General features: G+C 39.1%; 1 protein-coding gene and 1 long non-coding RNA gene across 2 annotated transcripts; one reads left to right on the forward strand and one right to left on the reverse strand.

The window, feature by feature from the left end:
- LOC103746750 (spastin) lies at positions 1 to 21611 on the forward strand (the record flags this gene model as incomplete). Its single annotated transcript, XM_008849040.2, is given in 8 exon segments — positions 1 to 76; positions 524 to 615; positions 759 to 838; positions 2227 to 2269; positions 4224 to 4303; positions 9357 to 9427; positions 14402 to 14442; positions 18667 to 21611. Coding segments are annotated over 8 exon segments (606 nt in total), but the record flags the coding sequence as incomplete, so codon positions are not given.
- LOC115066959 lies at positions 19379 to 27222 on the reverse strand. Its single transcript, XR_003846398.1, has 3 exons — positions 27029 to 27222; positions 24957 to 25135; positions 19379 to 22163 (listed from the first exon to the last, which is right to left on the reverse strand). It is a non-coding gene; the product is annotated as an uncharacterized LOC115066959 (long non-coding RNA).
- Positions 27223 to 27297: the final 75 nt, after the last annotated feature.

The raw sequence follows: 27297 nt of genomic DNA on the forward strand, positions 1-27297 counted from the left end.
GTGGGAGAAGGAGAAAAATTGGTGAGAGCTCTTTTTGCTGTGGCTCGAGAACTTCAACCTTCTATAATTTTTATAGGTAAGACCATTTTTCCAACTATATGAATTGAACATTTAAGGAATTCTGCTTTCTAAATATGAGAAGTCTGCTAGAAAAGATTATTCAGAAGGAAAAGGGTTTAAAGAGTGAATTCAGTAGAACTGTTAATAAGGAGCAAGCTGAGTTAATATTAAGATGACTCAGGGGGCTAGAGAGATGGCTCAGCAGTTAAGAACACTGGTTGTTCTTGCAGAAGAACCCGGTTCAAATCCCAGCACACACATGGCAGCTAACAACTGTCCATAACTCCAGTCCCAGGAGATCCGACAGCCTTTTCTAACCTCCGTGGGCATTGCATGACATGGGTGCACTTACCTACATGCAAGCAATACACGCATACACGTAAAATAAAAATAATAAAACTTGAAAAAAAAAAGATGGCTCACCTAGAATGGTCTTGAAATCTCTTCTGTGCATTTCCTCTAGATGAAGTTGATAGTCTTTTGTGTGAAAGAAGAGAAGGGGAGCATGATGCTAGTAGACGTCTAAAAACTGAATTTCTAATAGAATTTGACGGTGTAAGTATTGGTTATATTTTTTAATGTGGCAATATTTTTAATACGTATACTTTCCTATTAAATGACTCAAAGTAGAAGTATATGTATTTATAGTTATCCTTTTTATTTTATCTGAAATACTAACAAACCTTTTGAGTCCATAGGTACAATCTGCTGGAGATGACAGAGTACTTGTAATGGGTGCAACTAACAGGCCCCAAGAGCTTGATGAGGCCGTTCTCAGGTAATGAGACCTCTTTATGATAGATATGTTTCCTGTGTTCATCTTGCCTATCTCTTAGAAGGTTCCTGTACTCTCAGCTCTAAGATTAAATGATGTTTCCTCCATGTGCTATCATCTGGCCCATTGTTGCCACAATAAATAACTTACTTAATAAATTACCTTTAAAGTTTAAAATTGATCCTTGCCATCTTTTATTGAGCTTCACGAGAAGCTGGTCAAAGCAAGATTCATGAGAACTGTTTTCTGTTCTTGTGTTTTTTTAGCAAAATTATACCCTTCATTCTGGAAAAAAAGTTTGACTTAACACTAAATTCTTGAATTTCATTTTCTTTTCCCACGGCATTTATAACATTAGTTAATTGTTTCTATGATTGGCTGTTGGCAGCGTAGACATCTTGAATCCAGACTGAATATTTTTTTAATTGCATTTATTTGGGAGGTCTGGAATGTACATGTGCTATGGTGCACACATCAAGTTGTAGACATTTTGCCAGAATCTCTTCTCTCCTTCTTCCATTGGGTCTTGGGGATCAAACTAAGATTATCAAGTTCAGCAACAAATGCCTTTACCATTGGGCCATCCTGCAGGCCCTCAGACCGAATGTTTTTGTTTTGGGGGATTTTTTTGTTTGTTTTTTTAAAACAGGGTGTCATTATGTAGCTTTGACCAGCCTAGAACTCAGTATATAGTTGAAGCTGACCTCAAACTCAGAGAGATCTGCCTGCCTCTGCTTTCTAAGTGTTGGAATTAAAGGTATGCACCACCACTCCTGGACTGATTTTGTTTTCAGTCAATTTATTATTTTTATTTTATGTGTACGAGTATTTTGCTGACATGTATGTAAGTACACCACATGCGTGCAGTGCCCACAGTAGCGAGAAGAAGGCATCTGATCTCTTGGAATTGAAGTTACTGGTGGTTGTTAGCTGTCGTGTGGGTACTAGGAACCAAACCCAGGTCCTCTGCAGTAGCAGCCAGTGTTATCATCTCCTAAGCCATCCATCCAGCCCTGACTAAAAGAGTTTTTAAAGTAACCTAAAAGCCAAGCCTGCCTGGTGGCATAGGACTGGGATCCCAGCTACTTTGAAAGCTAAGGCAGGAGGAATCACAAATTTGAGACTGGCCAGTGCTACATAAAGTCTAAAAAACTAAATGAAGGGCATGCCTGGGAACACAACTCAGTGGCAAAGTGCTTGTCTAGCTTGTGTGAGGCCACAGGTTCAATCTCAGGCACACACAGGAAACTAAAAATATCCTTATTTTGATAGCCACTGAGATGCTTTTAATTGCCTTCCATCTTATACTTAAAGCTTTTTTTCTATTAATTGTTATTTGAACTGAGTTATCTATAAATTCAATTTGTATTTCTAATTTGAATTTTCTTTAGGCGTTTCATTAAACGGGTATATGTGTCTTTACCAAATGAGGAGGTATGTATCCTGGTTGGAATTTTCTTTTAAGTAAAACTAAGAAGTATTGTCTTGTTACTATTGTCTCTTCCACTTCTATGATATGGCCACTGTGGAACAAGTTGTCAGTATCTTAAAGCAATAACTGTAAACAAGAACAGCAATTCTGTTCTTGACCCAAGAAAAATAGAAACATCTCCATAGAATGACATATACCAGAAGTTTTAGAGCAGCTATATTAATAGTCAAAACCTGCAAAACATTTCATTAGTTGCTGAATGAATAAACAAATGTGACTTATCTAGTTAATGAATAGTATTTAACAAGAAATTATTAATTTTTTAGAGCTAGGAATGTAGCTTAGAAGTAGAACATTTAGCCAGCACATATAGGGTCCTAGGTTTGATCCATAGGTATGAAAAAAATTAATAGGATATATATATATATTCAGTAATATGACAAAACTCACAAACATAAGTGGTACTGGAGAGATGGAAGAGCCCCAGCTGCTCTTGCAGAAGCTACCTAGGTTTGGTTCCCAACACCCACATGTCAACAACAACTGTCTGTAACTCCAGTTCTAGGGGCTCCAATGTCATCCTCTGGTCTCTGTGGGCATTGTATGACACAGTTGCATTTATGTTCATGAAGGCAAGACACTCATACACATAAAATGAATAAATGAAATCTTAAAAAAAAAGTAAAACTTCAGGCTTGCTGAAGCAAGTTAATGGCTTGCTCAGCAGTTAAAAACACTTACTGTTCTTCTTGCCGGGCATGGTGGCACATGCCTTTAATCCCAGCACTTGGGAGGCATTGGCAGGTGGATCTCTGTGAGTTCAAGACCAGCCTGATCTACATAGTGAGTTCCAGGACAGCTGGGGCTACAGGAAGACCCTGTCTCAAAAAGACCACCCCCCCCAAAAAAAAACAACAAAAAAAGACCCACTTACTGTTCTTCTCTAGGACCTGGGGTTTGATTCCCAGCACCCACATGGTGGCTAACAACTATCCATAACTCCAATTCCAAGGGATTCATCACCCTTTTCTGGCCTCTTAGGGCATTGCACACATGTGGTGCTTGTAACATACATGCAAACAAAACACTCATACACATAAAATAAACATAATAAATAAAACATTTTTAAAAACTCATAAGTGAAAGGAGCCACATACAAAGTAATGACATATGATTTTATTTATATGCAGCATTCAGAAAAGACAAATTTCTAGAACTACACATCAGGTCACTGGTTTGCTAGGACAGGAGATAGCAGTGGGATTAATTATTAATAGACACAAGTGAACCCTCATCTGACAATGTTCTAAAATTGTATTATGGTAATGGTTTTATAATTCTGTACCATTAAAAATAATTTAGATTATATATACTTACATGGTTAAAATTCTTGCTATATAAATTCATATATTTATAAACCTTTTCTTTAAAAAGTATGGTAAATTTTTTAAAAATTTATCCTTAATACACCCTTAGCATTCTGGGCAGTAATGGCAGCTACTTCCTCAGTGCTGGATTTAGATTATCTTCTAAAATTCTCTCACCACTCAGAAAAATAGGTAGTTTTTGTTTTATTTAATAGAATGAATGAGGTCCAAGGTGACAATTAGGATTTGAACTTGATTTTTTTTTTTTAATTTTTAAAAAGTTTTATGTGTACGAGTGTACTGCCTGCATGTATGTGAGTGCATCCATGTCGTGCAGTGCCATGGAGGTCAGAAGAAGGCTTCCGATTCCCCTGCAACTGGAGTTAAGGACAGTGTGTAGTCGCCATGTGGGTGCTGGGAATCGAACCAGGTCCTCTGCAAAAGCAGTCAGTGCTCTTAACCGCTGAGCCATCTCTCCAGCCCCTGAACTTGATTTTTTAATTCTTAGCTTATTAAGTAGCATGATTAGTTTTGATAATTCTGTTATCAAATTAAGCTATATTGATAATTCTTTAACATTTCTTTTCAGACAAGACTACTTTTACTTAAAAATCTGTTATGTAAACAGGGAAGCCCATTAACCCAAAAAGAACTTGCACAACTTGCCAGGTGAGTGATTTGATTTAGTTTATCTTACAGCATTCATTTATTTGCAATTTTATTTGGTTTCTTTTACAGCATTCATTTTTTTGGTAAAGAATTCTTTCTGAGGCCTGAAGAGATGACTCAGTGTTTAAGAGTACATGGTGACTAGCAGCCATCTGGAACTTCAGTTCCAGGGGTTTGGATACCCTCTTCTGACCTCTGTAGTCATTGCATAGCATGAGTGCAGTTTCATTCATGCAGGCAAAACACTGGTACACATAAAATAAAAATAGATACATAGCTGGGTGTGGTGGCACACACCTTTAATCCCAGCACTCGGAGGCACAGGCAGGCGGATCTCTGTGAGTTCAAGGCCAGCCTGGTCTACATAGTGAGTTCCAGGACAGTTGGGGCTACAGGGAGACCCTGTCTCAAAAAGACCCAAAAAAACCCCAAAAAACAAAAACAAAGAAAAAAGCATAAATAAAAAAATGTAAACAATCTATGCTATGACCTATAGCTCTTAATCTATGATACCTGGCTCTTCAGTGCTCTTTGTCATGTGTGCTATGTTGAACTAAATCATATAATGTAAAACTCATCAGCTCCCTAAAACTTATAAAAGTCAGATATTTCCTTTGTTCTGGGGATTTCTCAGGTTTTTCCAGCTAGTCTCTGAAGCCCCCCCCCTCCCTTGGAGGCTGTCTTTCCGTAGCTCTTATTCTCACTCTAAATGAAGTTCCTCTCCAGGTTTTGAAGGAAAGCCTCTCCTTCCTTTCAAGGCTCCCACCATGCTTGGCTTTGCCATATATTGTACCATTTTCAGCTTAATGATTTCCCTCTCACCTTAAGGATAAGCATGCTTCTGAGGCCCACTCTCCTAATAAACTTCATCCCTGAAGGAAAATTGTTGTGTCAACTTCCTTTCCCAGACCAATCTCTGATGCTTTATTATTTGTTAGTATGTTTAATAGGAAAATTAGCAACAGGGAACAATGAGAACAAAGGGTGTTCTTTGAATTTTGCAGAAGGTAGACCAGAGTGATTAGATAGTAAGCAAACGGATACCAAGGGTTTAGGATTTTTAGTAAACTCAGCACACAGTTTGTTCAAGCTCGATTCTACAAGCCTGAAGGGTTAAGGGGAGAGCAATTGAGCCAGAACACCCAAAGGAGCCTGACTAATGGTAGCTTATATATTTTAAACATGTTTTATGTAAGTATAAAGTGTCTTTAGGCAACGCATTTGTGAGTTTTACTCACTGAAAAATGCTATAAAAATAATTTAAGAGCACTTGGAGGTTAAGGCAGGAAAATTAGTTCAAAGTCATCCACTGCTACATAGTAAGTTTGAGGCCAGTCTGTACTATCTAAGACTCTATCTCAAAGAAGGAATGAGGGGGGGATAGAGAGAGAGAAAAAATTATTTTCTCAGTGAGGTCTTTTCTGGGAACCCCATTTAAATGTCACCTTCTCACTAGTAAATAGCATTCTACTGAGTGGTAGTACCTGCCTAGCTTATATGAGGACCTAAGGTCCATTCTTAGTATTACAAAAATCTTTAAAATTTTTTTTTTATTTAAGGCCAGGCATGGTGAGGCATGACTTTAATCCCAGCATTGAGATCAAGGTCAATTGGTCTACATAGTAAGCTCCAGGTCAGCTGGGGCTGCAGAGAGACCCTGTCTCAAAAAGACAAAAAACATGTTCTCATTCATTCATTCATTCATTTATGAGACAGGGTGACTGGGCTAGAATTCATAGACATCTACCTGGCTTTGCCTTTAAAGTGCTGGAATTATAAAAACTTAAAGATATTTTGAGTAGTGAGTAATTTTCTTAAGAGTACTGCATTCTCAAATGCCTGTAGAAAAGGAGCAAATTAAATACTAGGAAATATAGAAGTCCTTTTTTGGCATGCTAGTAAAGAATTTGATTTAGGGGCCTGGACAGATATATGAGTGATTGAGAGTGCTTCCTGCTCTTTCAGAGGACCTAAGTTCAATTCCCAGCACCCATGTTGGCAGCTTACAAACACCTGCTGCTCCAGAGGTATCTGGCACCTCTGGCTTCTGAAGACATCTGCACATACATACATATACCCACACAGAGGCACACACATAGACACATAAAGTTAAATGGTTTGTATAGGAAGTAAATGCTTTCTCAGTTTATTTTCTTCTTCCCCTTTGCCTCTCTTTCTGGTTTTTTTGATAATCTCTTGGCTACCCTGTCCAATGTGGCATCCTATTCAATGCCTTTTTTAAAAAACAATTCTTTTATGATAATTCTTTTATAATACTTCTTTTATTATTTTTGTCCTACATTTAAAGAAATCTGCTTTTTTTTTTTCCTTGCATTCCACTAAGAGTGCTCTTTGCCAGTAAAGAGACTAAATGATTTTACTAAAGAAGTAATAGTGGCAGGGCATTGTGATGCACGCATTTAATCCCAGTACTCAAGAGGCAGAGGCAAGTGGAGCTCTGTGAGTTTGAGACAAAGCCTAGTTTAAGAACCAAGTTCCAAGCCAACCAGGGCTACTCAGTGAGACTCTGTCTTAAGAAGTAATTGTGGTTATATGTTGATTGGCCATTAATGGCTTGTAGATTTAACCTTTTCAGGTGATGTGTTTAGAATTTTATGGAACCTTCCTGGGAGTGTACCTTATTCTAAACCAGAGGTAACCAGCCTTTTGATACTGTAATACAATATGGTTATCTACAAGTGTGTTGGGCCTTATTCATAGTGGGACACATGTGGGCTTCAGGTTGGACTAACATAAAGGAATGGTTCTCTATTGCTGAAAATTTGAGGTGTCATAAAAAGCCAGCATTAGATTGTGTCACTTAGTAAATAGGTCGTTCTATGCCCTTAAACCACCGAGCTGAATGGAAGTTTCAGCAGTTAAGAACGTGTATTCTCTTGGGGCTGGAGAGATGACTCAGGTTAAGAGCACTGACTGCTCTTGCAGAGGACCTGGGTTCGATTCCTAGCACCCACATGGCAGCTAACAACCATCTGTAACTCCAGTTCCAGGGAATCCAAAGCCCTCTTCTGACCTCCATGAGCATTGTATGACATGTGTGCACCTACCTACATGCAGATTATTAACACTCATACACATAAAATAAAAATAATAATTTGTTTTTTTTTTGGTCTTTTTGAGACAGGGTCTCCCTGTAGCCCCAACTGTCCTGGAACTCACTATGTAGACCAGGATGGCCTCGAACTCGGAAAGATCGGCCTGCCTCTGCCTCCCAAATGCTGGAATTAAAGGCGTGCACCACCATGCCCAGCCTTCAATAAAATATTTAAAAAAAAAAAAAATGTAGCCAGGCGTGGTGGCGCACACCTTTAATTCCAGCATTTGGGAGGCAGAGGCAGGCCGATCTTTCCGAGTTCGAGGCCATCCTGGTCTACATAGTGAGTTCCAGGACAGTTGGGGCTACAGGGAGACTCTGTCTCAAAAAAGACAAAAGAAAACTCCCCCCCAAAAATTGTGTGGGCCTGGAGAGATGGCTCAGCGGTTAAGAACACTGTTCTTGCAGAAGACCTGGGTTCAAATCCCAGCACAGACATGGCAGCTAACAACTGTCCATAACCCCAGTCCAGGGGATCCAACAGCCTCATCTGTCCTCCTTGGGCCTTCCATGACATGGGTGCACTTACTTACATGCAGGCATAATACTCATGCACATAAAATAAAAATTTAAAAACAAACAAAAGAACAGAATGTGTACTGCTCTTGTGGAGGACCTGGATTTGGTTCTTTGCACTCACACGGCAGTTCATAACTACCTATAACTCCTGCTCCAGGTAGTCTGACACCCTCTCTGTCCTCCACTGGCATTGCACACTTGGGCACACTTATATACTGTATTAGTTACTTTTCTGTTGCTGTGATAGAAACTCTGACCCAAAACAACTTATAGAAAGAGGAATTTATTTGTGCTTACGGTTCCAGGAGATTTATAGTCCTTCTTGATGGGGAAGCACGGCAGCAAAGGTGTCTGAAGGAGGAGCAGAAGCTAAGCTTTACATCTTTACGCAGGCACAGGAAGCAAGAGAGTGACTGGAGATACGGCAAGGCTTAAGAACTCTCTAAGTCCACCCCCAGTGATGTGCTTCCTCCAGTGTAGCCACACCTTCTAAGAACTCCCAAAATAGCACCACCAACCGGGGACAAAATGTCCAAAACTTGGAGCATAAGGGGGACATTCTCATTCAAACCACCACACACATACATGCAGGCAAAGCACTCATACACATAAAATAAAAACGAAGTATAGCCAGGCATGGCGGTGCATGCCTTTAATCACAGCATTCAGGAGGCAGAAGCAGGTGAATCTCTGTGAGTTCAAGGCCAGCCTGGTCTACATAATTGAGTTCCAGGCCAGCTGGGGCTACAGGGAGACCCTGTCTCAAAAGACAAAAAAAAAAGTATTAAGAAATTATTGTGTGTATGTGTGCCTGCATGAGTTTCTATTCAACATATGTAACTGTTGCAGTTGCCTGCAGAGTTCAGAAGACTTCAGATTCCTGGAACTGGAGTTAGAGGTATTTGTGGGTACTAGGACCTGAACCCTGGTTCACTGCAAGAGCAGTACATACTCTTAACCACTGAGCCATCTCTCCAGCCCCAAAATAAATAAATATTTAAGAAAAAGAAGAAAATGAAGCAGCATAATCGTTAGTTTGCTTCTAAATTCAAAATAGTGTATGCCTTTTTATGTGGAGATTTTTGTGTGTTCTTTTTCTTTTTGTGGGGAATTTTTGAGACATGGTCTCCCTGTAGCCCCAACTGGCCTGGAACTCACTGTGTAGACCAGGCTAGCCTCTATCTCACAGATATCCACCTGCCTCTGCCTCTGAGTGCTGGGATTAAAGGTGTGTGCCATTATGCCTGGCTATTTTTATGTGTTCTTTCTATTGGGCCTTTTTATTTGGTTGACTGTATAGCTCAGGGCAGCCTGAAACTTGTGATCCTTCTGCCTGTACCTCATGAGGGGTGGGATTACAGGAAAGTTTTAATTTGCAAAGCAGAAGATAATTTCTTGTTTTTTGCTTCCGTCTTTCAGAATGACTGATGGATATTCAGGAAGTGATCTAACAGCTCTGGCAAAAGATGCAGCACTAGGCCCTATCAGAGGTGAGTGTGAAAGAGCTTGAAACATTAGAACTTTGCATGATACCACCGTGTTGTAAGTTGAAGTCTCTACTGAGAGGTCTTTTTTTTTTTTTTTTTTTTTTTTGTAATCAGTGTGAAAGCAATAAAGCTTTATCATTGTAAATACAAAGTAGTTTCTAGAGTAAAGGTCAGCAAATATTTTCTGTGAAAGATCTCATAGTAAATAGTTTAGGCTTTGTGGAAAATCTGTTCTCTGTTGCATGGTTTTTCTTTCCATCTTTTCTTTATTAACAGCCTTTTATAATGTAAAACCATTCTTAGCTCACAGTTCATGTCAAGATAGTCCATGAACCAGTGGACCTGGTTCAAGTTACACACACACACAGAGACAGAGAGAGAGAGAGAGACAGAGAGAGAGAGAGAGAGAGAGAGAGAAAGCTAACAAGACTATTAGCTTGAATAGGCCTGTCACCTAGAAGAGAAGCTGCTCACTAATTCCCTTGCTTTCTGAAACCTTTCATAAATTGTCTAAGCCCTCAGTTGTTCACTTATCTCTCTATTTGGGGGTTACACAGTAATTTTGAAATTGAAGGATAGCTGTAAACCTCCTTACAAATTTTGAGATTAGTTATGGTGATTCCAGATATGTATGCATCTTGAATATGAAAACACAACAGTACTTAGTCAAGCCAGGCAGAACTCTAACAGGCAAGACTGTCTATATGGTGGCATTTCCCCCTCTGAAATGGTACTTAATACATACAGCAGCAATCATAAAAATTTCACTGATGATTTTTATAAAGTTCAAGTACAGTGCATCTTGTGTAAAAGAGAACACTTAGCAGTTATGTTGCATATATTAAGTTTGTACCTTTAATTTTACAAACTTTTGTATAACATTTGTAAAACATTTTGACAAAGCTGAGACACATAGCATATTTAGTATTCATACACACACATACATATCTCTGGTTATGAACGTACAGAGTATCAAATATAGTATAATAACCTAGACCAATAAGTGTTCATTTAACTAGAGTTATAAAGTGGTAGTTTAAAAGACTTTAGGGCTGGGCATGATAGTGCATGCCTTTAACCCTAGCACTTGGGAGTCAGAGGCAGGTGGATCTCTGTGATTTAGATGCCGGCTTGGTCTACATAGCAAATTTCAAGCCAGTCATTGCTATATAGTAAGACCCTGTCTCAAGAAAAAAAAAAAGCAAAACAAAAAAATCAAAAGACTTAAGATACTGCCTTTTAAGATTTAAATTCCTGAAGTACCAAGAACTTACTAGTAAGGTAGAGGTGCTGGCACAAGATTGTAATCCCAGCTACTTGGGAAGCTAAGGCAGGAAGCTTTCAGGTTCAAGGCCAGCACGGACTAGAGAGACAGAGGTGAAAATCTATGTGGGCAGTTTAGTGAGACCCTATCTCAAATTTTTAAAAAGTAAAAAAGAAAAGGGTCAGTGATTGAGAATTGCCTAACATGTCCAAGGCCTAGGCTCAATCATCAGTACCGTAAACAAGACAAAACCAAACCAAACAAAAAAGCCCTAAGCTCTTACTGGGCAAGCACAAGGGCCTTAGTTTGAATCCCCAACAACCACATAAAAAACTAGACGTGGCAGTATGTGCCAGTAACCTCAGCGTTGAGAGCAGGAAGCATTCCCAAGAGATGGCTGGGCAGCCAGTCTAGCTGAAATAGAGAGTGTATGGTTCAGAGACCTTGCCTTTTTTTTTTTCCTTTTTTTTCTTTTTTTAAGATTTATTTATTGTGTGTGTGAGAGAGTGTATGTGCATGTACCTATGTGCAAGCAAGGAGACCAGAAGGAATAAGGTGTCTTGATCTGTCATTCCTGATTCCTTTGAGGCAAGGGTTCTCCCTATGCATGGGACTCATGTTTTCTTGGCTAGGCTGGAAGCCAGTGAGCCCCAGTGTTCCACCTGTCCTCATCTCCTTTTAGAACTGAGGTTACATGCGCGCTCAGGATGTCTTATTTGTTACATAGGTGATGGGATCTTAACTCAAGTCCTAATGATGATTGTGTAGCAAGTGCTGTTAACTGCTGAGCCATCTCTCCAGCACGGGAGGTGCTGTCTTAAAGGAATAAAAGGGGCACCTGATGTCTTTCTCTGGCCTCCTGTGTATACACCTGGGTGCACATACATACATACATACATACGTACCAAAAATAAAACATTAAAAAAAACAAATGAAAAAAAAAAAAGTCAAGCTGAATGTCTCAAATACAACGGAAGAAGCAACAGCAGAAAAAGTTCTTAGGCAAAAGAATACACTGAGGTTAGACAGTATAAGTAGACAAACATAATAGGACATATATGTTACCAAGCCCAAGTCTTGATCCCACAAAAATTTCAGGAAGGTTTTCACAGGATCACTGACATCCAGGTCCCTGCAGGAACTCTCAATTTGTGCTAGTTAAAGCTCTCAACCTCCCAAAGACAAGCCCCCATGGGGCAAAGGGTCCTCAGCAACAGATGTATCTTTAACCTCCTAGAAGTAAAAAATACCTGTGTTGTAAAAGTAATACCCTGAGAGCTAGAAAATCATCAGGATGGAAATAACTTTAAGTCTCCCAGAAGCAGTCATCCAAGAGCTCAGGCCCAAACCATCCATGGCTTTTCAACAAACATCCCATATTTTATTTACACTGCATACAAGGGGGAAAGCATCAACTCCCTGAGTGTTCATTCACTACTGATTGGTGGTGTTCTTATTTATTAACAGGATGTGACTCTAATGGAGACGATAGCTGATCAGATCTGGGTTGCTGAATCTGTTAAGAGTTTCTGCCCCCAAACTGGTTTCTTTTCCCTCTTAGAATTGTAGGCCCAATAACAAGACTAAGTACCTAAGTACCAACTGAGCAGTGAAGAAAGCTTTTTCTTAGTCAAGAATAGAAATGTGTGCTGGAGAAATGGCTGAGCAGTTAAGCAAGCTTGCTGCTCTTGCAGAGGACTCCAATTTGCTTCCCACATTGGGTGGTTCACAGCTGCCTGAAACTCCAGCTCCAGGGGATCTGACACCCTCTTGGCCTCCACTGGTACCCACATGTGTGTATATTGTATTTACTCTGGTATAGTGTGAAGAATGATAGTCTTCTTAATTCCATTCGGAGTTCTAGCTCTGCTATCTGACAATATGGGGGGAGCATGCTGGAGACCAAACCCAGGACCTTGTACTTGTCTAGCAAGTGCTTTACTGAGCTAATCCCCCTAAAATTTGTATAGCTCATATTTTAATAAAAGCTTTACATGGATCCACATTCACAAAAATAAATCTTTTTTTAAAATAAAGAACGTGGGGCTGGAGAGATTGCTCAGAGCTTAAGAGCACTGACTGCTCTTGCAGAGGACCCAGGTTCGATTCCCAGCACCCACATGGTGGCTACGGACCGTCCTTAACTCCAGTTCCAGGGGAATCCAAAGCCCTCTTCTGACCTCTGCGGCATTGCACGACACAGGCGCACTCACATACATGCAGGCAATATAGCCATACACATAAAATAAAAATAACAATTAATTTTTTAAAATGTTAATAAATTTATTTATTTATTTATTTATTTATTTTTGGTCTTTTTGAGACAGGGTCTCTCTGTAGCCCCAACTGGCCTGGAACTCACTATATAGTTCGGGCTGGCCTTTAATTCAACAGAGATCTGCCCACCTCTGTTTCCTGAGTGCTGGGACTAAAGGCATGCACCACCATGCCCAGTTCAACATTTCTTTTCTTTTTTTTAATATTTATTTTTATGTGTGCGTATTGCCTGCATGTAGGTAAGTGCACCTGTGTTGTGCAATGCCCGAGGAAGATGGAAGAGGCTGTTGGATCTCCTGGAACTGGAGTTACCGATAGTTGTTAGCTGCCATGTGGGTGCTGGGATTCGAACCCAGGTCTTCTGCAAGAACAGCCAGTCTTCCTAACCACTAAGCCATCTCTCCAGCCCTAACATTTCTTTTTTAAAAAATTTATTTATCTTTATGAGTGTTATGCCTGCATATATGTAAGTGCACCCATGTTGTGTAGTGCCCACAGAGGACAGCAGTGAGCTTTGGATGCCCTGGAACAAGAATTACAGTCAGTTATTAACTGCCATGTAAGTGCTGGGATTTGAACCTGGGTCTTCTGCAAGAGCAGCCAGTGGTCTTAACTGCTGAGTCATCTCTCCAGCCCCCATTTCACTTCTTTAATAGTGACTAAAAAACAGGAAATTCAAAGGAAAACTGGGTGTCTTATTTACTTTTTTTGGTCAGTGTCAGGGATTAGATCTAGGGCCTCACACAGGTGAGGCTAATCTACCACTGAACTAGGTGCCCGGTCTCTATTTGTATTTTACTTATTCTGAAGGAGATTATTTATTTATTTAATATGTATTAATGTTTTGCCTTCATGTATGCGCAACATATGCACGCAGTGCCCTCAGAAGCCAGAAGAGAGCATTGGATCCCCCAGAACTGTAGTTACTGACTGTTATTAGCCACCAAGTGGGCGCTGGGATACAAACTTGGGTTCAGCCCCATTTTTCTTTTTTCCCATTTTTCTTTTCTTTTTCTTTTTTTTTTTTTTGAGACATTGTCTTCCTGTAGCCCTTCATGGTGACCTGAAACTCACTATATAGTTGGCCTTGATCTCAGAGATCTGTCTGTACCTCCTGAATGCTGGGATTAAAGGCATGTACCACCACACCTGGCCAAAAGAGACCTTTTAGAAGAAAGAAGTTGTGTTCTTTAAGCTCTATTTCAAATTTGTAAACTATTGTTCTTGGGAATATGCAGAAATTGAATGCTCTCATTCACTCTTAAAGAAAAAATATTGTTTTGAAAGCATAAGTTTTATGCATTGTCAGTGTTAAAATATGTCTCTTGATTAGTATACTGGTTTGTATTATACAAGTACTATTAGATCATTTTGCTTGGTTTTTGCCAATAAGCAATTTAAACTTCAAAGTGATTTTTATGATTTATATTTTGCAGAACTGAAACCAGAGCAGGTGAAGAATATGTCTGCCAGTGAGGTATATACTATTTTATGATTTTTTTTCTTCATTTGGGTCCTTTATAAGACTAATAGTTTTGTTTTTTTATATAGTCCTGTTTAACTGTAAGCAAGAAAATTTTAATGTTCCACTTCAAAATATAAGGCCTATGAAACCACTCTGTTACATTGTTCTTTGGTAATGGGCAAAAAAATTATAGTGTCTCTGGGTATGGTGGCACCTTTAATCCCAGCACTTGGGAGGCAAAGATTCGCAGATCTCTGTGAGTTCAAGGCCATCTAGCGCTATCCAGTGAGACCCTGTCTTCAAAAAAATAAATTAAAAACCAGTCATGGGGCTGGAGAGATGGCTCAACAATTAAAAACACTTATTGTTCTTCCAGAGGACCCTGGTTTGATTCCCAGCACCCACATGGTGGCTAACACCTGTCTGTAACTCGAGTTCCAACTCCCTCTTCTGGCCTCTGCAGGCTTTGTATGCACATGGAACATTTACATACATGCAGGCAAAAATATTTTTTTTTCATAAAAAAACCCAGTCATTTTCTGTCACATCATATTATATAAATATTAAACAGAAAATTAAAAGACAATAATAGAGGGGCTGGAGAGATGGCTCAGTGGTTAGGAATACTGTTCTTGCAGAAGACTCAGGTTCGATTCCTAGCACCTACGTGGCAGCTAACTGTCCATAACTCCAGGGATCCAACAGCCTCTTCTGTTCTCCGTGGGCATTGCATGACATGGGTGCACTTACATACATGCAGGCAATACATACATACACATAGAATAAAAATAATAAAATTTAAAAAGACAATAATAGAGTCTGGAGAGATGGCTCAGCAGTTAAGAGCACTGACTGCTTTTGCAGAGGACCCAGGTTCAATTCCTAGCACCCACATGGCAGCTACAAACGGTTCTTAACTCCAGTTCCAGGGGAATCTGAAGCCCTCTTCTGACCTCTGCAGTACATGCAGGCAATATACTCATACACATAAAATAAAAATAATAAATATTTTTTTAAAAAAGACAATAAGCCAGGCGCGGTGGCACACACCATTAATCCCAGCACTTGGGAGGCAAAGGCAGGCAGATCTCTGTGAGTTCAATGCCAGCCTGGTCTACATAGTGAGCTCCAGGTCAGCTGGGGCTACAGGGAGACCCTGTCTCAAACAGACTAAATATAAAAAGATATAAATATGTGGGGTGAAAAGGTATGAAATTCTTGAATCAATAATAATCTTTAAAATTAGTTGGGCAGGGCTAGAGAAATGGACCAGTGGTTAAGAACACTGGTGCTGGTTTGAATTTCAGCACCAACATGGCAGCTAACAACTGTCCATAACTCCAGTTCCAGGGGATTCGACAGCCTCTGTCATCCTTGGGCACTGCACGACACAGGTACACTTACCTATATGCAGGCAATACATGCACACTCATAAAGTAAAAATAATTAAAAAATAAAATAAAATTAGCCAGGCACAGTGACACATGCCTTTAATCTCTGCAATCAGGAGGCAGAGGCAGGCAAATCTCTGTGAGTTCAAGGCCAGCCTGGTCTACATAGTGAGTTTTAAGTCAGCTGGGGCTACAGGGAGACCCTGTCTCCAAAAGACCCACACGCAAAAATCAAAATTACAAAAAATTTGATTTATACATTTTAAGAATGCCTGTATGAAGTTAATGGGTGTAGCTCAGTGGTAGTGTGCTTGCCTAGCATGTATAAGGCCCTATGTTTGATCCCCAGCACTGAAAAAAAGAAAAAAAAATAGAGAAAGAGAGAAGGGCATGGTTGTATATATCTTTAATCCCAGCATGTGGTCATCAGATGACAGAGGGTCATAAATTTGATATCAGCCTGGACTACATACTACTCTAGGGCTATCATGGGCTACCTAACAAGAGAAGGGGAAGAAAGATAAAAAAGAAAACCTTATGATTGAAAGTTAAATGGTTACTGTTCTCTTAGTTTTTCACTAGTCCCCCCTCCTTTAGAAGCAACACTATTATGATGTAACATTATGATGCAATATTATGATGTAATTTATTGTATTTTCATAACATAGGTATTTATAATATACTGAAGCAGTTCTTTGGAAATAGATCAATTTCAAAATAAAAAAATAGGATATACAGATAGTTATAATTATGTATGAACAAACTTTTTTATTTTATATTTTTTATGAAACAGGGTCTTCCTGTAGCCCCAATTGGCCTGGAACTTGCTATGTAGACCAAGCTGGCCTAGATGCCTCCCAAATGGTGGAATTAAAGGCTTGTGCCACCAGGTCCTGCTGAGCAAACTTTTGAGATTACAGGCTTGAATTATAACTTAACCTGTCAGAGATTTTTCTTTATCCATTTATTTATTGAGTGGTGGACACGTGCCATTATGTATGTATCGATGCCAGAAGATAGCTTGCAGGAGTTGGTTCTCAAATTTCACCCTGCTGGGAATCGAACTCAGGTGGTCAGGCTTAGTAACAAGCCATCACACTTGCCCCAGAAATACTTTATTACCCAAGTTTCAGCAACTATTCTGTAGACCTAGAATTGTTAACCTAGAGAGCGAGTGGACATTTCATTAATCTTTTGTCTTCAGCCTTCCAAGTGAACTTGAGATTATCTGATTAAGCATCTTTTTTTTTTAACTTTTAAGTTTATTTTTTAAAAAAATTTTTTATGTGTATGCGTGTATTGCCTGCATGTAGGTAAGTGCACCCATGTTGTACACTGCCCACAGAGGTAAGAAGAGGCTGTCAGATCCCCTGAGACTGGAGTTACAGACAGTTGTTAGCTGCCATGTGGGTGCTGGGATTTGTACCCGGGTCTTCTGCAGGAACAACCAGTGTTTTTAACTGCTGAGCCATCTCTCCAGTCCCTGATTAAACATCTTAAACAATACAATCAACTAATCAGCTAAATTATCCAAAAAACCCTCATGCTTCTTGCAAACCCTATTTTATGTGTGTGGGAGGTATATATTTAGTGCTGGGGATAATCACACTAGGGGTCTATTCATTGTAGGAAGGAACACTATCACAACTGTACCCCACACCTATTTTCATAGTCTGCTTTACTTAGAGTTTGTTTGACATAGATGAGATTAAGGAATAGAGAATTTCTCATACTTACTGTGATTCTTAGCTAACCTTACCTTAAAAATTAATGTGTCAGGTTGGAGAGATGGCTTAGCAGTTAGTAGCACTGGCTGGTCTTGCAGAGAACCCAGGTTTGATTCCCAGCACTCACATGGCAGCTAACAACCGTCTGTAACTCCAGTTCCAGGGAATCTGACGTCTTCTTTTGACCTCCTTGGGCATTGCACAACATGAGTCCACTTACACACATGCAGGCAATACAATAAAAATAATAAAATTCATATGTAAACCTTGGCATGATGTTGCATCCTTTAATCCTAGCACTCTGGAAGCAGAGGTAGACAGATCTCTCTTAAGTTTGAGACCAGCCATGGCTACATAGTGAGACCCTGTCTCAAAATTCATACGTAAAGTATAAATTCAAATCACTTTAATCTCATTCATAACTTTTTTGTTTTTTAAATAATTACTGTTATTTATGTTCCCAAAGTGTTTTATGAAATATTTTGTCCTTTAATTTTTAAATTTTGTTGTATTTTGCAGTAGGGTCTCACAGTATATAGCCTTGGCAGTCCTGAAATACACTGTGTAAACTAGGCTGGCCTTGAACTCAGAAAATCCAGTTGTCTTTGCTCTCTAGAGCTGGAATTAAAGGTGTGCTTTGCTATGTCCAGCCTTGTGAATTTTTAAAATTAGCTCAAGTATTACTTACTAAAATCTTATGGACCTATTTTTAAATGTTCCTATAGTGTAAACCTTTTAGTTTCATTTGGTTGGTACTTGTGGTAATGGTGGTTGTTTTTGAAGACAATAGTCCCACTTCCCACTGTGTTTCTCAGGCTATTTTCTACAATCCACTTACCTCAGCTTCTCAGGTCCTGGAACTATAGGTGTGCACCACATACTTAGATGTTGTTTTGTTTTTCTTTTTTTACTTGATTCTTTCAGAGTGTCAATATATTTTGATCATATTCACATTGATAGAAGGTATCTTATGTAGCAAGCTTGCCTAATGTGTACTATAAAAATATATTTAAATGATTGGTATGGTTTTCTAAAAATATGTCTGTATTTGTTAAAAAATTAACAACCTTTTTTGTCCCTTGTTTGCTATATGTGTTCATCATTTGTTTTTAATGCAGATGAGAAATATTCGATTATCTGACTTCACTGAATCCTTAAAAAAGATAAAGCGCAGTGTGAGTCCTCAGACCTTAGAAGCATACATACGTTGGAACAAGGACTTTGGAGATACCACTGTTTAAAGAAATGCTTTTATAGGCCTGCAGAACATTTACTGAAACAAACATGCTCTTTGTGAAGTTACCAACTGCAGAAGCTCAGACCAAGTTTACAGGACTTCTAGAGTTTTCAAATTTTGTGCATAAAACTTGAACACAAACAAGAAGACAAATAAAATATGCAATGTGATTGGAATTTTTGTTGAAGGCCTCCTTGCCTTGATGGTCATGACTTTCTCAATGGGCACTGTAACTTTGAATGCAACAAGAACTGATTCTGGTTTCATTACTGATATAATCATTATGTAAATAATAATTTGTATATTGTGTTGTAGATGAAAATATTCCAGAGACAGTGAGGTAGAAGACACAGAGAGTCTTTGTTGTTTGTCTTCTAATGTTTTCTCTTAAAACAGCCATTTTTCCTTTTTCCTTTCCTACTGTTGTCTTAACTGCTGGTGATTGGAATACCAAGCACTTTTAGTTAATTTTTTTCTTTTCTTTTTCTAAGTCCAGTGTGCCAAATGAAACTTTTTCCTAAGAGCAGTAGAGAAAGGCTATATTGGGGCTTTTTTTTTCCCTTCCCAAATATAAAAACATTAAACATTTAATGTTCTTTTCACTTTTTGGTTTTCCATTTTATTACCATGCTTCCAAACAATTTAGAAAGCAATATAATAGCAACAAAGAAAATCTGGCGCAACAGGTGTAAAGGTTTGAGTCGCTCTGTTATATAATGTGTAGATCAGTCCTTCTGTGATCTGCAGTAGTTTTTCTGTCGTGTCCAAAATGTGTTATAGACTGTTAAACTTATCCCAGATGGAATTTATTTTCTGTTGAGGATATTCTAATATTTTAGAGACGATTTTAACTGCGATAACTAGGGTTCCAGTGTTAGAGAAGGGAACTATTGGGAGGTAAGACATCTCTAATGTATTGCTTATTACTTTCTTACTGTTTACAGGATAATTAAAAGCCAGTGCACTACTATCTTTTACTAATTATCATCCTTTCAATGAAACCTAAATTACTGAATTTTTATACATGCATTCATTTTATAGTTTTCTCGTGCTCACTTTTTAACTAAAAAGCTCTAGTATGTTGATCTTCCTTTTTTTGCCATGAAGTGTACAGTAATTCTCTTTGTTGTTTGTATAAATATATTTGAACTTTTACTATAAAAATGCATTGTAGGAAGTAGAGGCTCATATTACGGCCTTTTAAGTATTGTATGAAGGCAAGTGGACATTTGCCCTTTCTTTACTGGTTAAAAGTTTGTTTACAGAATATTTCTCTGGTGCTTAAATGATGCTATGTAAAATATCATGAGTAGGAAGAATAATTTTGTGGTGGTAACACAGATTTTTCATATAGGAAAGATGTTTGAGAGAACTCTCTAAGATAAAACACTTGCCCCTCCTACATTTTATAATGAAGACGACCTCAATTTTATTCTTGGTCTTGTTAAAGATTTTTCAAAATATCGAAGATGTATCATTTCTTAGACTTGTATGCTGTTTTTAACCATAGCTTAAATCATGTGTCTCCTAATCATGACTTTAGAACTCCCTGAATAATAAGTTTAGATAAATAAGAAACAAATTTCAGCCACAGCTATGCATATTTTCATTCTGGGTAGTATCTTTTTAGGCTCTCAAATATTAAAGCAGTGGTTATAAAACACTAATAATGAGAGCTGGTAATAAAGTATACATGATGAAATGAATTGGAGCAACCCAAATTAAAACCTCTAAAATAAAATTTCATTTTGTTTTCATTTAGAAAGAGACAGCATTATCCATGTAACCAGCAATCATATGATTATGGTTTTAACTTAATGTTTTAAATATAAGATCCTTTAAGATCACAATTAAAATTATAATTCTCTTGGGAAGAGTTTTATGAGGTAACAGATTTCAAATGTTAAAAGATAATAAAAGTCAAATTGACATAAAAGATAGTCAAAATTACTGATACTGCAGAGTATTCATTGATATAGAATTTTCTTTGCTCATCAAATATGAAGGTCAGCTAGTGATAAAGAACATTTTCTGTAGTTTAGTATGACCCAGTTTTATTTAAAGCATGTTTTTTGTTTCTTAATACAGGGTCTTACATAGTATAAGCTGGCCTTGCCTCAATATGTAGCTGAGGATTACCTTGAACTCCTGATCTTCCTGCCTCCCCTTTCCAAGTGCTGAGAATACAGGTATGCACCACCACGCCAGATGGTTTGGTCTTAATTTGGTCTTTTTCAATAGAGATAGAAGTTCCTGAAGTTTCCCAAATTAATACTACACATAGACTATACCTTTTAGATTTTTTGTTGGGTTCTGTTTAATGTTTTAGATGATGTTTAAATATTAAAGATTAGTGTGCTCTTCGTGTTAATAGAGTTTTTGTAAGCTCAGTTAACTTACTGATTTCTTAACATTGAGCCAAAGGAAAGAATCCGTACTGTCTTTCCATATCTACTAGGGTAAAAGCCTTTTCTGAGACAGTCTGCCCATTGAGCTGCTTTTTGGTTTTCTAAATTGCAAATATGTTTTGTGTTCAAGGAGGAAAATCAGAGGAAAAACAGCTAGTAGAATTTTAAGTTAAACATATACAGCATTCTTTGTTCATAATGTAATATTATTTATATGTTGTATAAAAACTAATTTTTTTGGTCAAAGGAACCATTTGTGGTGTGTTTTTGGACTCCTGAGTCAAAGGATTTTCTTTTAAACGTTTGTCTCAGTTTTAGTCTGTTCTTTTGTACTTCTACAGAAGAAATAACTTAAAGGGTACAGCTGCATAAAGTGGGTTTTTGTCCTCATTTTATTGTAAATAAATGATAAACTTTGTTTTGTCTTTAATTTTTTAAATTTAAGTCTTGGCTATTTCAGAGGTTGCAGTCTGAGTATTTTGTAAATCTTATGCCAGTGAACTGAGCAGAATATAAGAAACAGTGAATAGAAGGCTCTGGAGGGCAGCCCAGCCAGTCAGAATCTACATAAATTTCTCACCTGCCTATCACTTTCCAACTTGTGCAGTTCATTTGAGAATAAAATTCAAGCCAAATGTGGCTGATTTGCTCAGCGAAAAAATTCTTGTAGGCTTCTGAAAAGCTGGAAATCAGAAGGGGAATCTTGAAAAGGCTTTAGAGAATTTAACCCCATCATCTGCATATCAATTTCTTTCAGTCCTTGGAAGGTTCCAAAATTGTACCTGTGAGGTGGGCTCTCCAAAGGGACTCCACAGAAAGCAAAGTCTAAAGAACTGACCAAGGCTCGGCATAGTGGTCCACACTCTAATAATCACAGCACTTGGTTGACTGAAGAAGAGGGATTGCAAGTTCACGTCCAACTTTTGCTACATAGTGATTTCCATTCCAGCTTGAGCTACATAGGCAGACCCTGTCTCAAGAAACAAAAATAACAAAAAGTGTCAGAGATAACAGCCCTTTGAAAATAGGTTTTTTTTTTGTTTGTTTTTTTAAATTTTTTATGTGTATGTGTGTATTGCCCTGCATGTAGGTAAGTGCACCTGTGTCATGTAGTGCCTGAGGAGGACAGAAGAGGCTGTCAGATCCCCATAACTAGAGTTACAGACAGTTGTTAGCTGCCATGTGGGTGCTGGGATTCGAACCTGGGTCTTCTGCAAGAACAACCAGTGTTCTTAACCACTGAGCCATCTCTCCAGCCCTGAAGATAAAGTTTTTAAATTAAAATTTGAAGAGAGTTTTTATTTTAATGGATGGTAAATAAACTTTGTATTTACTGTTGAAACTCCAAGGACAAAATGAACAGAAACTCTTAACAAAACTCAAAATCACACCTTCACAGTATGAATTTTACCTTTTTAATAGTGTAAATCCAAAACAAATACAACATTCTTTAGAAGAAAGCAGGATTCAGAGTCTATAATATTTCCTAAAGTCAAATATATAGTTTCTAAGTATTAAAAGAAACACGACATAATTCATAATCAGAAAATACATAGAAACAGGTGCATAGATCACCACCACATTGGGATAAACAGTGGACAACTTGAAAATGTTATCAAATGTATAGGAAAGGAGATAATGGATGAACAGATTTGAATTTCCAGCAGAGAAACAGATTGCAAACTCATTGGAAAACCTGGTAATGAAAAGCACAAGCCTGAAGTGACAAAGTAATGGAAATAAAATTCCATCAGATGCCAAATCGAACACAGGAAAGACCTAACAAGAATACATAGAGAGCCAGGCATGGTGGCGCACACCTTTAATCCTAGTGCTAGGGAGGCAGCGGCAGGTGGATCCCTGAGTTCATGGCCAGCCTGGTCTACATAGTGAGTTCCAGGTCAGCTGGGGCTACAGGGAGATCCTGTCTCAAAAAATACCAAAGGAAAGAATAAAAAGATTTGAGACCATGGGTCAATTATCCATGCCCTGTAATTTAAAGTACAGGAGGAGAGGAAAGAAGAAGAATAGATGAGACAAATAGGCAAAATGTCATGCCTGAAAACTTCCCCAAATGAGTTGAAATAGATTTAACCAGGTGTGGTAGCACAGGCCTTTAATCCCAGCACTCAGGAGGTAGAGGCAGAGATCTCTGTGAGTTCAAGTCCAACATGGTCTATATAAGGAGGGAGACCATGCCTCAATAATAATAATCAGATTTAAGGAATAATAATAGTAATAAGCAGATTTAAGGAGTTCCATGAACCCAAGAAGAATATATACAATAGAGATTCCAAGACTCTTCACCCACTGGAGTCCCACAAGATGTGTTTAATTCCTCCAACAACATTGAGCCATTCTGTCAAGTAAGGGGAAATCCTCCTTCAAAGCTACATTCACCAGTGCCAATCAAGAACCAACTAGCAAGCAAAACCTGCTAAGGATAACAGTGCTGGAGTTGATACTTTATCTCTTCTGCACAAGAGTTCAAATCAGTGTGCACAGTGATGAGCTGGTTCTGTGATTGCTGAAAGTTGTGTGTCAGAGATCAAGTTGGGTGAAGGTTATCTACAATGATGGGCAGTTTAATTTGGGGGATCAGGGTTAGGAAGTCACATGGATGGGTAGGAGCAACCTGGAGTGAGAAACAGGATCATGAAATGGGACTTCCATCAACTGGGACTTCCAGTTAGGCCTTACATGATTTTCGGAAATTTCATTGGATTTATCTTTCACCTGTTTCCTGTCGAGCATTCCCTTGAAAATATTTAGCCCACTATCTTGTTACATGCCTGTAATCCCAAGCACTTAGGAAGTGGAAGCAGCACAGATCCGGATTTCCAGGCCATTCTCAGCTACACAGCAACTCAAGAGCCAGCCTGAGCTACATAAGACCCTGTCTCAGTAAGAGATTAAGTGGGTCCTAACACAATAGTTTGACACATTCCTTTGACTATAGTAGTATAAATCAATACACATTATGAAGAAAACATGATCCAAATTTTGACATAGCATATGCTGCCACCTTTCAGAAATCTCAAAATGTCTTTTCATTATTAACTGATAATTGCTTTAGTTTATAGTTTTTTATTGCCTAGAAAAATGACATTCCAAAAGCCACCCACAAGTTAAATCTCATCTAAGAAACTTCTGAGGGGCTGGTGAGATGACATAGTAGTTAAGAGCACTTGCTGCTTGCTCGGGACTGGAGTTCCAATCCCAGCACCCACATTGGCATCTCACAAACATCTGTAACTCCAGCTGTAAGGGTTCTGATAACCTCTTTTTGGGATCTGCAGTCACGTGTGCGAGTGTGCATGTACACGTACACTCAAGTAAATCTTGAAAAAAGCTCTTCTGAGCACTATGAATCAGCTACTTAGTTCTTGGTTTCTATATTACACTGCTTATAAATGGCTTTTTAGATTTTTTTTCCTCCCATTTATCTTACTAACACACAGGTGCTCTAAATTGTCTGCTTGCTTTCTATTGTTCGGGGTCCGAAGAATTCCCTGAATTGACCACTCAGACACCGAGACTCAGGAAAACTTATCTGCTTTATTGAGACCAACTGGCCAGGGATGCAGGCAGGTTCGGGAGCTGTACTGCAACCCAGAGCTGTGGAAATGCAGGGCTTTTAAGCACAAAAACCGCAGAGCAGGGGATTTCTATAGAAACCATAAACAGAAGAACCAGGAAAGGATTTGAACAATCTAGGGCTGATTTCCAGAGCCTTAACCTATAGAGACATTGGCTAGCTTACCTGGAGCAGAACGTTCTTCCTCTTCTGCCCCAGACCATTTCCATAGAAACCATAAACATGTACCAGGAAAGGGTTTGAACAATCTAGGGCAGTTCCAGAGTCAGGCGGAGGGCAACTCTTTCTCAGAGGACAGGGAGGGGGTCTGGGCACTCTCCTTCATTATATCGTTGTATAATTAGCTGTATAGGGATTTAAAGATAGAATATGCAGTAGGCATTCTGAGTTCAATATCAGCTACTTGAGACATGCATCATATTTTAAAGATGGTTGTTCTTTGACAGTTTTATACATATATAATGAATTGTAGTCCTTTTCACTTCCTATTAGTCTATCTCACCACCACCCCCACCATCCTCCCAATGAAACCCTTCCCAACAAGTCTCTCTCCTTCCATGCCTTTGTGTGTGTGAGACATGTTTCAGTCTCCTGCCTCAGGCTCCCAAGCACTTGGATCACAGGTCAGCATGCTACTGAGTGTTAGGACATCACTGTATTGCTGGGATGGGACCCAGTTACAGACTCATTTATTCTGTTATTTTGAGATGACTACTATGTTGCCAAGGCTAATCTTGAACTCTATAGCCAAAGTATGCCTAGAATTTGTCTTTCTGCCTTAGCCTCCAGACTAATATGATTATAGGTCTGTGCCTGGTTTAGACACTTGAATCTCTCCGTGACATGCATGCTAGTTAAGGGCTCTACCACTGAGCTACAGCCTCTTTCTAAGTTTTGCTAAGTTTACTGGACAGGCCTTGAACTTGGGGTCATCTGTCTCCAGCCATCACCCAGGGCTCAAAACATTTATTTTCCTTTTTTGATTGAGATTTGGTGTATATATCCCAGGCTGGCCTTGAACTCTGCACTCTTCCTGCTTCAGCCTACAGAGTGCCAGTATATGCATGTACTGCCACACCCTGCCCAATGAAATGACTATGAAGGCCAGAAGACAACCTTGGGTGTGTTTTAAAGTAGGGTCTGTCTCTGGGTTCTGGGGCCATGAAATAGCCCCAAGGACATGGCTTTGCTTCCTGAGTGCTGAAATTACAACTTTACTAAATACCACTTTGTGGTTTCTGTGGATTGAACTCTGGTCCTTATGCTTGCAAGACAAGCTCTTACTGAGCTTTTTTTTTTTTTTTTTTTTTTTAAATTTTTATAAAGACATATTCTCCCTGTAGCCCCAGCTGACCTGAAACATGCTATGTAGACTAGGTTGTTCTCAATCTCAGAGAGCTCTGCCTGCCTCTGCCTCCTGAGCGCTGGGATTTAAAAGCATGCACCATTAGGCAACTTTTTTTAATGAAGCAAGCTGGGGTTTGGTAGAGATATTTTTATATATTCATAAGCATGTGAATTAAGAAGAAAGTAAGACACACCTGAGAGTGTTACGGAAAAATTCCTCGAATAGCTAAAAGACCAGGTACAGAGATGAGCAGCAGCTCATTTATTTCTTTCTCTTGCATGAAGTCCCAGAATCAGCAACTAAACTAAGGCTTTTAGATTTCCCAGGCCTCAAACTTCAGTACAGAGGAGATTACATAGGCATTTTTATGTCATTTTATGGCTGACCCTGGGCCCTATGTTTCTTTTCATGGTAGGATATGTTATCTCAGGAAAATTTCTTAGTTTACAGTTGGTCATAATAGCTTATAAAGTAGGTATCCCAGGCGTGGGTCAGGACGTGTGGCCTTTTGATCTGTACCTAGGCCAGACTAAATGAGCTAGGAATAAATTAGTCATAGCAATTTACAAAAACAGGTTTGAGGGCTAGGCTTGGTTGTTCACACCTTTAATCCCAGCACTCAGGAGGCAGAGGCAGGCAGATCTGTATGAGTTCAAGGCAAGCCTGGTCTACATAGTGAGTTCAAGGTCAACAGGGGCTATAGGCTATAGGCTGGTCTTAAGAGATCAGCCTGCCCTCAGCCTCCCAGAGTACTGGGATTAAAAGCGTGCGCCACCGTGACTGATTATACTCTGAACATTAATACTATTCATTTAGTAAAATCACACGCAGTTAGAAGCATTTTTTTAAAAAGTTACTTGTAAAGTGTTTTGATTGCCCGAATGCTTACTGGTAAGTGTGCAGTGCCCGTGAAGGCCGGAAGAGGACGACAGAGCCGCCATGCGGGGTCCTCTGGAAGAGCAGCAAGTGCCCTTAACCCGTGAGCCGCCCCTCCAGCCCGCGGTAGAAGCGTGTGAACAGCCCTCAGTTTCCCAAAGGTAACAAACCCTTAATCGCCCCTTCCCCTTACTCCGGATTTCACGACCAGCCCCGCCCACTTGAGGGGCAACAGGAAGGGGCGGAACTCCAGGCCCTACGCACTTCCGCCCCTGCAGGTTC

Source organism: Nannospalax galili, unplaced genomic scaffold (genome assembly GCF_000622305.1).
Source record: "Nannospalax galili isolate Female #2095 unplaced genomic scaffold, S.galili_v1.0 scaffold344, whole genome shotgun sequence".
NCBI classification, from domain to species: Eukaryota; Metazoa; Chordata; class Mammalia; order Rodentia; family Spalacidae; genus Nannospalax; species Nannospalax galili.